Source organism: Acinonyx jubatus, chromosome D3 (assembly GCF_027475565.1).
Source record: "Acinonyx jubatus isolate Ajub_Pintada_27869175 chromosome D3, VMU_Ajub_asm_v1.0, whole genome shotgun sequence".
NCBI lineage: Eukaryota > Metazoa > Chordata > Mammalia > Carnivora > Felidae > Acinonyx > Acinonyx jubatus.
This window is the reverse complement of record NC_069392.1, coordinates 91,718,296-91,731,371: the sequence shown is the minus strand read 5'-3', so window position 1 is coordinate 91,731,371 and position 13,076 is coordinate 91,718,296. Positions and strand designations below refer to the sequence as shown.

The following is a 13,076-nucleotide window of genomic DNA, read 5'->3' as shown; positions in this document are numbered from 1 at the left end:
CCTCCCAACGAGGCTCAAGGTGCAGGGAGTCGTGGCCTCCTTCCACAGGTGGGAGTCCACTCCTCACTGGGGGTCCCCTGCCCGATGACCCTGAGCCTTCATGCCCCCAGAGCCAGGACAGGACGAACAGGGTCCGAGGCAGTCACTCCAGGGCCATCCCACTTCGACGAGGGGCCTCTTTGGCCTAAGCAGCAAGGAACAGGTGGCCACTTCTGCAATCTGCTTTGGCTCCTTGGGGTGTAGTCTGTAGGCTTTGCTAATGCAGCTCAGCCCTCAATATTCAGAAATACTGAGGAAAACACATGATAATAGGTGCTTGTCTGGAATAGGACAAAATTGTAGAGGGCATCCACCGACCTGCCCATCCGTCCATTCATCCACCTGTCCACCCATCTGTCCATTTGTCACCTGTCCATCCATCCGTCCATTTATCCACCTGTCCATCCATGTGTCCTTGCATCACGTGTCCATCCATCTGTCCATTCATCTACCTGTCCATCCATCCATCCACCCACCTGGCCTCCCATCCGTCCGTTCACCCACCTGTCCACCCATCCGTCCATTCATCCACCTGGCCTCCCATCCGTCCATTCATCCATCTGTCCATTCATCTACCTGTCCATCCATCCATCCATCCACCCACCTGGCCTCCCATCCGTCCGTTCACCCACCTGTCCACCCATCCTTCCACTCATCCACCTGTCCTCCCATCCGTCCATTCATCCATCTGTCCATTCATCTACCTGTCCATCCATCCATCCATCCATCCACCCACCTGGCCTCCCATCCGTCTGTTCACCCACCTGTCCACCCACCCGTCCATTCATCCACCTGGCCTCCCATCCGTCCATTCATCCATCTGTCCATTCATCTACCTGTCCATCCATCCATCCATCCACCCACCTGGCCTCCCATCCGTCCGTTCACCCACCTGTCCACCCATCCTTCCACTCATCCACCTGTCCTCCCATCCGTCCATTCATCCATGTGTCCATTCATCTACCTGTCCATCCATCCATCCATCCATCCACCCACCTGGCCTCCCATCCGTCTGTTCACCCACCTGTCCACCCATCCGTCCATTCATCCACCTGTCCTCCCATCCGTCCATTCATCCATCTGTCCATTCATCTACCCATCTATCCATTCATCCACCTGGCCTCCCATCTGTCCATTCATCCACCTGGCCTCCCATCCGTCCGTTCACCCACCTGTCCATCCATCCGTCCATTCATCCACCTGGCCTCCCATCCGTCCGTTCACCCACCTGTCCACCCATCCTTCCACTCATCCACCTGGCCACCCACCCACCTGCCTGCCCACCCTGTCATCCATCCATGCACCCAACTGTGCCTTCATCCACCCCTTCTCCCACCTGTCCATTCATCTACCTGCCCACCGCGTCACCCGCCTGTCCACCCATCTGCCCATTCAACCGCCGGTCCACCCTACTGCACGCGTCAGAGCTCCAGTGGCAGTGAGGCACTGGGGTAAAACACTCAGCACCTCCTCACACCAGGCCCCTCTCGTGCCCATGTTCCTCATTAACATGAACTGGTCTAAATTCCCTGGCGGCGGGCTGTCCTGACCGCCTGTCACGGTCTGTAAACACACAGGCCTCCGCACGCGCCCTCCACCTCCTGACCTCGAGACCCTTTCCTCTCGCTCGTCGAATTTCCTGGGGCTGTCTGATGTGCGGTGTCGTCCTCCGCCCAAAGCGTTCGTGATCTGTCCAGGTGCTTGGGGCACACAGTCCGAGTGCCGAGTCGGCCTTGCCTGCCATCTGTGGGCCTCTGGTCCCGCCCCGGCCTGCTGAGCTCCCCCACCGCAGGGCCTGGAGAAAGCTGCTGTCGCTTCTTTTTCAGCGTGGGCCTCACCTCCTCGGAGGAGCCGGTCACCCGCCCTTGGCTTCCGGAGCGCGCCTCTCCGCCTCGGCGAGTTTCCTCGGCAGGGGAGCAGGCCCATCCCTGCGAGGGCAGCACCTGCCCCGCGGGCACCCACCACGGGCACCGTGCACACCCACTGTGCGCACAACAGATACCACGCACTGCGTGTGGCTCACAGCAGACAGGGAGAACACGGCTACACTATCAGACAATTAAAAAGCACTTTGCACGCCCAAAAGGCGGCAAAGCAACCCTGAAGTCCTACAGGGTCGGACAGCTTTCGCAAATGGAGCTGACGGGGCTTGGCAACTTGGGCCGGGGACCAAGCGCGGGGACGGTCGCTGCCCGCCGCCTCCCTGTGCAGCGCCCTCCCGTCTCTGCAGGGCTGGTTCGTAAACGTGAACCTGACTGGGACCGGGTGACCCTCGTGGGGCAGCTGCCTTGTGTCACCTGGCAGAGGGCTGGAGTCACAGACATCGCCCGTGCCACCACCGTGCGACAGCCGCCCACGGAGAGCTTCTGTTATTGCCACTGTCACGTCACTCAGCCCTGGTGGCAGAGATCGCTCCCCCTTCGAAGATGGAAACACACCTGAGCTCGGAGTCTAATTCGGACGTAATGCGCCTTCATTTCTCAGGACTCAGGTCGAACTCCGTCTGCTTAGTCAGAATCCAGCTAAGACCCCATGGCTTGGAGAAGTTTCTGTATTTTTTTATTTTCATTATTTTTATTTTTAAAATTTTTAGAGGGAGAGTGTGAGTGGAGGAGGAGCAGAGAGGCAGAGAGAGAGAGAGAGAGAGAGGGAGCAGAGAATCCGAAGCAGGCTCCGTGCTGTCCGTGCAGAACCCGATTCAGGGCTCGATGCCACGAATCGTGAGAGACCATGACCTGAGCCCAAACCCAGAGTCGGACGCTCAGCCGACTGAGGCACCCAGGCGTCCCTCTGGATCTTTAAATCACTCTGCAGAACCATTCCCAGAGCTTCCTGGTTTCTCAGGTTTCTGGTCGCTCACAACTCATTATGTCGCAACTAAGCAATTCCGAGGCGGACCCCCCCCCCCATTTGCTCTGGGACATCCTGCGTGTCCCACAGGCCGTTGGCTGTGGACGGGCTGAGATTTCTGTGATGCCCCAAGTTCCGGGTGTGCTCCTGTCCCCGCCACAGGCTGCGTGCGCCGTGGCCTCAGGACCTGAGCCCACCGCGCGCGGGGCCGGCTCCGCGGCCGGAGATGGCGATGTCGGGCCGGCAGCGGGGGCCCCAGCGCTTGGCCCCTCGCCGAAGCAGCTTCCTGCCCGCGCTCCTTCCTCGCAGCTGCTGCCTTTCCGCTTTGGGAGGACACCGCAGGGACGCCCAGGAGGTGGGTGGTGCCCGAGGACACGGCGTGCGGCTCCACCGGTGGCTGATGACCCCGTGGTGACTGGGGGACGGGACACCTGCTGGGGGAGGCCGAGCTGAAGGGTGAGAACAGACCGGAACCACCTGGCATGGGAGGCACCCGGCCTCAGGACACAGGGAGGAGCTGCCCTTCCAGCCAAGAGCCCACCGCTTGGAACCCCCCAGTATGCTCCTGGTGATGGGCGGGGGGGTCGGGGGTCACCAGTGACACCCAGGGTGCTCCGCAGAGTGGCAGGGGCCACCTCCGCGCCTGGAAAAACACCCCATTGGACAAACACAGCTGCGTAGGTGCAAAAACCCTAATGGCAGCCGGAAACACACGGGCTGGTTCTAGCAGGGCGCTGTCAGGTGTGTGTGCGCGCTTACGACCCCAGCGCCGGGACCAGCAGGGTCAGGGCGGGCGAGGCAGCGCTGTGAGCGCACAGGACCGCCAGGGTCCACTTCCAGACCCGGTGCGGGGGGTTTCCCCGTTAGAAGCGGGTTTACTTAGCGGCGATGCCCTCGAGCGCACATCGCTGGTGGCGGCCACGGACTTAGTGCAGAGACACGGCCCCTCTTCCGGCTTGGCTGCAGCGCGTGTGGAGACGCGGCCCTTCACGTTGGGAACTCGAGTCCCCGCAGGGGAAGTGTGACCGGCGGGGAGGCATCGGCAGCAAACACAGACACCAGCGTTTGGCGTCTAGACTTTATTCTGGTTAAGTGAAGGGGCTTTCTCTACCGTGACATCGGAGAAAGAATCTGAATGTTAGGAAATGGCCAAATGCTAAATAAACTTTCACTTTAATTCTCAGAACACGAGAGTCAGATGAATGCTTCACAGTAACAGTGGGAGAAGTAGGGCTTCTTTTCGAAAGAAACGCGAGTGGTTTGACACGGAAACGCAGTCGTGAGCAACGGTGAGCGCGACTCGCCACGCGGGCCGGAAGCGTCCAGGCGGCGGGGGCCCCGGGCCCTCGGGCTTGTCCCTTCCCAACCTCCCCGCAGCCCCGCACGGCCCCCGCACTGCCGCTGTGGCCGGCCTAGGACGTGAGCTTGGTGTAGCTGGGGGGAGACAGCTTCCGCTTCAAGTACTTGAGGACGTACAGCGGCAGACAGCTGACCATGGTGATGGCCGACACTTTCCACACGAAGGTCACGGTCGTGATGAAGGCAACATCTGTAGGGAAGAGGCAGGAACAGGTTGAAGAGGCGGCCCGAAGCCGCAGACCCGCGGCCGTGGCGCGTCCCTGCAGACGCTAGAGACGGGCCCGCGCACCTGGCGTGACGGGCTCTTTCAGCAGAAGAAACGGAAACCAGATTTTAGAGACCCAGTACGACGTCCCCAAATGCCCTCCGGCGGGTGGAGGCTCGGCGCAGTCTGTCGTACCCAGTCTGGGAGGTGACCTCCCGCACCGTGACCTCTGTGTTGGCGGGTGGGGCCGTCAGCCCCAGGGGCCCGCAGGCTCGCCTTTCCGCCCAGGCGGAGAAAGCCGGGCTGCCCGGATGCGTCCTGGGAGGAGGCGCGGGCAGGAGCCCACACTCAGTGCTCGCTCTCGCCCTGGCAGGACTCACGGATTCCACACGCGTCGAAGGCAGGGCCGAGCCCGCAGACGGTTGGATATGGTCTGGATTTAACCGTGCTTTGAAAAACCCTGCCAGTGTTTTCCAGGGCCTCAACCACTAAAGACAGAAAAGCAAAACCAGCCACAGGGAGGGATGCACGGCGCCCTGACGGACGCGATTCTCAGCAGCAGATGCAGAGGCCTGGGCACCTGCCCTCACCCAGCAGAGGTGGGGGAACCTCAGCGGGAAACAGCCCAACGCCAGCCTGTGGCACAAGGAGAGTCAGTGAGAAACCAAGGGAGACTGGTCATCACTTCCTGTCTCCAACTCTTCCGCTAAATTTGTGGCCTTGTGAAAGAAGCAAGAACATCAGCTAAGAAAGCTCCGGAGACACTCTGCCTGCACCTGTCTGAAAACAGGCCAGGAACGGGGACGACAGAGGAGAGGCGAAGGGGGTACCAGGACCTCGCAAGCTGTCAGCGGTAAACATGACCATGGGAAATGCATCTGTAATTGTGGTTTCAGTGCTTTTGTGTTCCTGCCTGTCGTGTCGGCATACAGTGTTGCTTTTTTGTCAAGTTTACTTATTTATTTAGAAAAAGCGTGAGCAGGGGAGAGAGGCAGAGAGGGAGGGGGAGGGAGAGGGGGAGAGAGAGAGAGGGAGAGAGGGAGGGAGGGAGGGAGAGGGAGGGAGGGAGGGAGAGAGCGAGACAGAGAGAGAGAGAGAGAGAGAGAGAGAGAGAGAGAGAGAGAGAGACGCAAGCAGGCTCCACGGCCAGTGAGGAGCCCGATGCGGGGCTCCAACCCACGGCCTGGGATCACGACCTGAGCTGAAATCAGGAGTCAGAAGGCCAACCGGCTGAGCCACTAGGTGCCCTGTAAGATGTTTTAAACCATAACTGAAAGACAATAACTGACTCATGGCAACTTACTCATTTTTTAATTGTTTATTTTCTAATTTTGAGGGAGCGAGCCAGTGCGGACAGGGCAGGGGCAGACAGAGAGGGACAGAGAGAATCCCCAGCAGGCGCCGCACTGTCAGGGCGGTGGGGCTGGATCCCATGAACTGTGAGATCACGGTCTGAGTCGAAATCAAGGGTCGGACGATCGACCGACTGAGCCCCCACGCGCCCCAACTTACTGCAACTTTAAGGCACATCCCCCAACATTCCCTATAGGACCCAGACCTCAAGGTTCCGGGGGATTTAGTCTCAAAGGCAAAACACACTGTGTGTGGCGCTTCCCCAGGTGCCATGTGCACACGCCTACTGGCAGGTCCTGTACCTGACACGAAGGTCGCTGGTGACTGGTCCTGACACGAAGGACAGACGTGCTTCCGGGAGGGGCTGCTGTGTGTGACCATCAGTCCTCACCCCAGACGACTGTGTCTGTGTCGCACCCTTCCACAGCAGTTTGAGGCTCTTCTCTTTCTCTCCTGGTGAAGACAACTTTGCCCCAAAGACTCATGGTGTGGCCTGGAACGCTGCTTGCTCACAGAAAAAGCGTTGCCGTTTTGATTTTCAGGGACCAAGGCTTCTGCCTCAAGACGAATTTTCTGACACACGTCGACATACCCACAGGCGATGCTCTGACCCGACGGCTGATCAGGGAGGGCCCGCCAGCATCTGAAGGGGGGCAAGTCACGTAGACTCCAGGGCCGTCCTCCTGCCCTCATCCCCAGGGCCATGCGGCACTCTACCTTCTCACCTCCCGCCTGCCGCAACCCCACACGTGCCAACGGCAAGACGCTGGCTCTCGGACGCACTCACCCGCGTGACTCCCACGCCCCGCGCCCCTCACCGTGAAGCTCCCTCCCGCGGGGTCCTGCACCTGCCCAGGCAGCAAGTTGCCCCGATGCCCCGCGAAGCCACAGGAGTGGTGCGCCCACGGCACGTGGCCTCATCACGCGCCCCGGGTGTCAGGCGCTGGCTGGAGTCGCGCAGGCCAGCCTGGACCCGGCCCGGCGGTGCCCTCGACGCCTCGGTGCTGCCCCAGAGCGCAGCCCTTGCCAGGACCGTGACCTGCCCCCAAAGAGGCCACTCAACACGGAGACCTTCTGGAAGCCCCCGGCTCTCCTGCAGACGGGCCGGGCCTGGGAATCAGCCTCCATCGGCCGGCGGCCTCGGACAGTGCTCCCAGAAGTGGCTTTCACGGAGCGCGCGTGTCCGCCCGCACCGTCCTCTCCTCTCCCCGTGGCCAGGCCGGAGCCGCTCTCCTGCTCAGCCGTGCATGCTGCCCTCGGAACCTGGGGCAGCGACTCATACTCCCCGGACGCCTCTGCAGGGCACGCTCACGCTCCTGACCGCCCGCAGAGGCTGCTCTGGCCTCTCCCTCGGAGCCGTGGGGACTTCCCATCCTCGGGGGCGTCTGGAGCTTCCGAGGAAGGTGGGTCTGGGTGTGCATCCCGTCTTGTCCCCCGCAGACGCAGGGACTTCGGATCTGGCTTTTTCTTGTGCTGTTTCTGAACTCATTCCCACGCTGTGTGTTCTCTTCCTGGGGATCCTGGTGGTCGAGGGCAGGGACCCGTGCTCCTCCTGGTTTGCACCCCACGAACCCTCTCCCCGCCTCTTTGCTCACCTTCGGGGAGGGCTCCTTGGTCGTTATCTCCCACCCCTGCGACGTCTCTGTCATCACGCTACTCCCCCCGCCCTGCTCTGGGCCACCGGACACAGCTCCTCTCATTCTGAGGTTTGTGCCCCCCTCCGGGGCTGCGGCTGTCTGTCTGCCAGGGCCTCTCCCCAGCTGTCTGCTCTCCGCTCATCGGAGCCACGATGCGCTGCTGGGAACCTCTGTGGGGTGTGTCAGGCGCCCGTCGGGCTGGGCGTCCAGCCGCGTGGGGCAGGTGACAGAACGGAATCCTCCGTGAGTGAACTTGAAGGAAGGGCTGGCCTGCACAGACCACAGTCACACGAGGGGCTGTCTGGAGGCCGTTCGGGTTTACTGTTGCTGGGAGGCCAGCCACAGGCTGATGTCACAAGGCCCTGAGGCGACAACCCCAGTTCTGCTGCTCTGGGGGCGGTGGGGAGGTGCTGGGAAGTCCTCGGCACTGGTCACACGAGAGTGCGACTGAGTGGCTTGGCACAGCGGCAGCGGGTACGAGCAGGCAGCGCCTTTTGCTGTGGTTATTGGCGCTGACGAAACCACCAGGGACACGACGCACTTCTCCCTTTGCCCAAAGTCCCCTGGGGAGTTCCACGTCGGACCGGGAAAGCAGTCACTGAGCTGAGTTTCTGACGTGCAGTGTGGACCCAAGGACCGTTTCCACCCTGCGGGGGCCGGGGCTCAGGGTGGGGGAGGCCCGAGCACCTGACGGTGATGCCTGAAGGACAAACATCACCTCTGGGCTCACCTGACCATATCCTGTCTTCTCGCTGCCCTAGTTCTAAAATCCCTGCAGTCCCAAGGCCACATCACTCCCTTCCAGGACGGCGCCCGACGGAACTGGCCACTGGGCGTCTACCTCCGGCTGGAAAGGCCCGAGACTGGCAACAGGGAGGGAGGAGCTGCTGTGTGGTGAGGACAATGTGACGAAGGGACCGCGTGGGGCTTCTCCGGGCAGGAGTCCCTCCCGAGGGAAGCGCTTCGAGGCACTCGGGCGGGTCCTGGGCAGGTGGCATCAGGTGGCAGGGGAGGGCGACTCCGGCCCACTCTCCCTCTGATCTGTACGGCAGGGTGACCAGGACCAGCCTGGTGGCAACCAGAGCCACAGTCTGAGTGTGGACCAGCAGCCACGTGTGGGGACAGGTTCTGTGAGGCCACCCTGTCAAGGTCGCTAGGCCAGGGTCAGCGGAGTGGGGATGAGCGTGCCCAGTGACCCCATTACAGTGCCCACGGCGCTTCGTGCCGCTGCCGTGGGGCCCTGTGGCCTCCGTGTCGGGGGCAAGCCCGCCCGTCCCCTGGGAAGAGGGACAAACCGTGGAGACTTGTGGAAACGGTCATCTTCAGTGTCTCTTAAGAAGCCAGCGTGCTGACGATCTGAATTTTTCAAATTATGACAAGGACTTTAATCTTTCCACGAAAACAAGCTTTTTGTGTCGTGAAGTGTTCTGACGTGGGTTTTACTGTGATCTGTGGTTTAAGATGACGTGGTAAAAAGCAACAATATAAAATGTTCAAAAACACTTTGAACAAACCAGATTTCCAAGGCAACTTACCAAAATACTCATTCAGAAAAGCCAGCGAGGCCACATAGCAGCCCAGGCTGAGGACCTCGGCCACCGCCATCAGCCAGTGCCACGTCCTGATGGTCAGGGCCACCATCAGGAGCTCCGTGAGGATGAGCGCCGTGAAGGAGATGGCCAGCACGTGCACAAACTCGGACTCGAACAGGAGCAGGGCCCCGTACATGAGGATGCCACCTGGAACACACAAGCGGGGGACACGCGGCTCCAATCAGGGTGCGAAACGAGCGCCGTGCAAGCCGGCGGGGCGACATCGCAGAAGCAGCACCTGACACGAGTCACACTTAAAATACGGGACTGCGTGCACCCCACACGTCGCGCTGACTGACGATTTACGGAAACTCCGGATTACGGATAAAACAACACGTGGCCCCAAGCAGAGGCGCAGGAACGTTTGCAACCTGGAGGAAAGGCCGCGTCGCCTTTCCCACCGGCAGGTCTGCTCTCGAGGGAACGCACGCGGGGTGACTTGACCGTCCGCGACCTCCCCTTTGTCGGGAGCACCCAGCCCAGGCGGCTGCCGGCTTCTCTCCACCCAAGTGAGGTTTCTCACCCTTGAAGGGAAACCACTGCGTGGGGCACACAATGTGTAGGTGCGTGTGGAGATGTTCCTGGATTAACAGTTCATTAAAAACAGGTCAGTTTTTAGGTGACGCACGCCAGTCAAAACGTCAGGCCACACTGCAGCGTGCAGGGGTCTGGGGCTGCTGATGGAACTGTGACCTTCTGGAATTGAACCGAGGGGTGAGAACAGCATTGCTAGAGGACACGACGCACTCAGTCCGGAGAGGCAGGCCCGTCTTACCTTGGTAAATGCTGATCAAAACCCAGACGAGGAAGGTCTTAAAAGACAAGGATCTCCCCTAGAGGTAAACAGTGGAATATCTTAGTTAACAGAGCGGAACACGCATGACACACAGCTTTTCAAACAGCCAGGAATGAGCACAAATGCTAAAAGGCCCCCGAGGCCCAACCCCCCCACCCCCCACAACCTGCCTGCGCCCCCCGTGTGCACCTGTGGCACACAGCCATGTCTCGTTTGACCTCTGGTGACCTGCAGCCACACGCTCGGAGTGGATGTGTGTAAGCAAACGCTTAAATGCACTAGCAGATGAAGACTTTCTTTGTCGTAAAAACAACTTCATTTACGCCCTTACTTCTTCTGAACAAACATCTCCATGTTTATTTTTTAGTTTCTCCAGATAAAAACGGACGGTCTATCTCTGCTCAAGTTGGAGCTTATGAACCCTGAGATCCTTTCTGGAAACGAGTCCAAGAGTGACAGACAGAGTGGTTTCGTACAGCCACCTTCCCTTTTGCAACTTAGACCGGGCCGTTCGGGATGCGTCCAGGAGGGTGGAGCACGGCCTGCGGCCTTGCCTGACTTCCGTCCCGAAGACATCTACACCCAAGAGGGAAGACTCGGCCATTAACCAACCGCACTGACCTGCTGGCGCTAAGGGCTGCTCCAAGGCAATGCTCCTTAGACAAGGCCGTGAGAACGACAGACACTCGGACAGAGCCCCTCGGGGCCACCACGAGATAGATGCGTGTGCTCACAGACCACTGCGTTTCTTCCACACCGCTGCTTCAACGTTCTCATCCATGCAGGGTCGTGGTGAGACGGGCAGACATCGTCCCCATTTACAGAGACACAGAGAGCCTGGGGCTTTCCATAAGTCCACGTTGCAGGTTAGCTGTGCTCATGTGTACATCTGACCCTTGACATGGGTTTGAACTGTGAGGGTTCTTCTTTAAATAAATATGGTAGTGAAAACGTATTTCCTTGTCCTTATGATTTTTTTTTTTTAAGTTTATTTTCAGAGAGAGAGACAGAAAGAGAGTACACTAGGGAGGAGCAGAGAGAGAGAGAGAGAGAGAGAGAGAGAGAATCCAAGCTGTCAGCACAGAGCCCCATGCAGGGCTCAAACCCACAAACAGATCATGATTGGAGCCAAAACCAAGAGTCAGATGCTCATCCAACTTAACCACCCAGGTGCCCCTCCTTGTAATTTTCTTAACGTTTTTTTCTCCAGCCTACTTTATTGTGATGTGTGTGACGTATATAACACATGATATTCAAAGCCCACGTTAATCAAAGGTTTACGTGACGAGTGAGGATTCTGGTCAACGGCAGGCTGTTGGCAGTTACATGCCGGGCAGTCGAAAGTGATCTGCAGATTTCTGACTGTACAGAGCGTCCGTGCCCCTGACCCCCCAAGGTTCAAGAGTCAACTGCAAATGACCAGAGTCCGAAGCTGTGTCTGTGACCAGGGTCCTCCTGCCCGGGGAGGTGGGTGGTCTCCGAGTCAAAGTGCCGTCAGATGCCAGCAAAGGAATGTGGGAGATGGAGGGGGGCGTCTCCATGACGACCTCCAGAGCAGTCTGCATCCGAGCCGTGATCACCTAGAGTCAGGTGACAACTTCACAGAAGAGACGCATGCCGTGAGACACGTGTGGCCACTCCAGCACCTTCCTGAGTTACACGCCAAACCCGAGTCCTTAGCATACGTACGTGTGAAAAGTAAGGTTCAGACACAACAGGTGTTTTTGAAAGGCAATGCTGATTTAAAAAAGGCGGAGAACGTTCACCTGTGTCACACAGGTCCTTTCAGTGCCGATTTCCCAAGCATACTTCTCTGACTGGACGCCAACAGGTGTTTGATCCTCAACAAAACGCACGTGTCATTAAGCACATGGCCGATTTTATCTGAGTATTTTAAAAGAGAACTTAAATTTTTTGATGTAAAACCAACAGATTTAGTCTGTAGCCAGATTTGCTGACATCTGTTCAACATTATGTATGTGACACGATGATCAGTTTATATAGTGAAAGACACAAAGGGGTATCTGTGCTGTTTCTTGTATGAGAAGTGACAAAGTCATCACACGGTGTCTGTTAAAGAGAACGTATCAGTGTGCGCGAGCTCCTGTATCCAAGCAGGCTGTAGGTTCCTGAGGCAAAACGCTACAAGATGGGCATAAGAACTGTCGACACAATAGATTGGAGAAAAAACCTGAAAAATACGCATAAACCACTAGCTTCTGGATGTGATGCTTGTTAATGGCTCTGAAAGACGAAAGCAAGAGTCTCGCCGTACTCGGGGGTACAAGTGTGCTGTGCACGAATGCAATTCCATTCCACTCATCCAGCGGCTCTCGTGGGCCCACACACGCCTTCCTTCGGTTCTGGGAGAGGAAGAACGTGTCTGTCACTGACTGGTGGAGCCCTTCACACCCCTGCCTCACACACGCACGGGATACTCCTTCAGCAGGAGCTCTGTCCGGGCAAACAGGCAGACCCTGCTCAGGACCGGCTGCCCCGGGTTTGAGTCCTGCCTGGGACGCCCCAGGGCACATAGCTAACCTCGGGGTGAGTGGTTTCCTCCAAGTGAATACAGATGATCATGGCACATACTCATGCGGACAGAAGACAGCAAGCATAAAGCCAGAACTACTGAGAATTGAATAAATGCTTGTTACTGTATTTAAATATTTAAACATGAAATCTTAAAGACCCGAAAGTACTTTTCTATTGGACACCAACCCAAACTGTAAAAAATACAATCAAGCAAATTTTGGGAAAGGTTAATCCACCTGAAGGTCATGTGGTTTGAAACCGAGGGATCACAAGGGCCACACCGTATCAGCTCAGCTGCCCCCAGCTGCCCCTCTCAGCCTCCCTACCTGGACCCTGGGCAGCCACCCCCCTGTCCTCTGTCCCCATCACTCGGCACTTCCCAGGCTGGCAGGCGAATGGGACCTTACGGACTTTTGAGCCTGACTTCTTTTGTGTAGCAAAACGCATTCAAGACTCATCCGTGTTGCTGGACTGATGGTTTTTCTTCTCACTGCTGAACGCTATCCCAGTGCGTGTCTGCAGTTTTGGGCAATTATGGCAAAGCTCCCGTAATCATTTATCTACAGGATTCCGTGTGAACACGAGTCTTCACCTCTCTCTGGTGAAGGCCCAGGAGTAGGACTGCTGCCTCCCGTGCTCAGTGCGTGTCTAACCTCACAAGGGACTCCAAGCCACGCTCCCTCCGTCTGGGCGGCTGTGCTATCCCGTGT

At 58.2% G+C, this 13,076-nt stretch overlaps 1 protein-coding gene across 13 annotated transcripts in view; it reads right to left on the bottom strand.

Annotated features, from left to right (window-relative positions):
* Positions 1–3,953: 3,953 nt before the first annotated feature.
* ATP9B (ATPase phospholipid transporting 9B (putative)) overlaps positions 3,954–13,076 on the bottom strand; it is a 249,096-nt gene continuing 239,973 nt past the window's right edge. For 12 of the 13 annotated variants that reach the window (XM_053206081.1, XM_053206082.1, XM_053206079.1 and 9 more), the window contains 3 exons: positions 9,811–9,868; positions 8,979–9,182; positions 3,954–4,438 (listed from right to left, as the gene is read on the bottom strand). In XM_053206081.1, the coding sequence (XP_053062056.1) occupies positions 4,302–4,438; positions 8,979–9,182; positions 9,811–9,868 (399 nt within the window). In that variant the 3' untranslated portion in view covers positions 3,954–4,301. Of the gene's footprint in view, positions 4,439–8,756; positions 8,893–8,978; positions 9,183–9,810; positions 9,869–13,076 lie in introns of those variants that run through there. The other variant, XM_053206078.1, reaches the window with a different exon arrangement.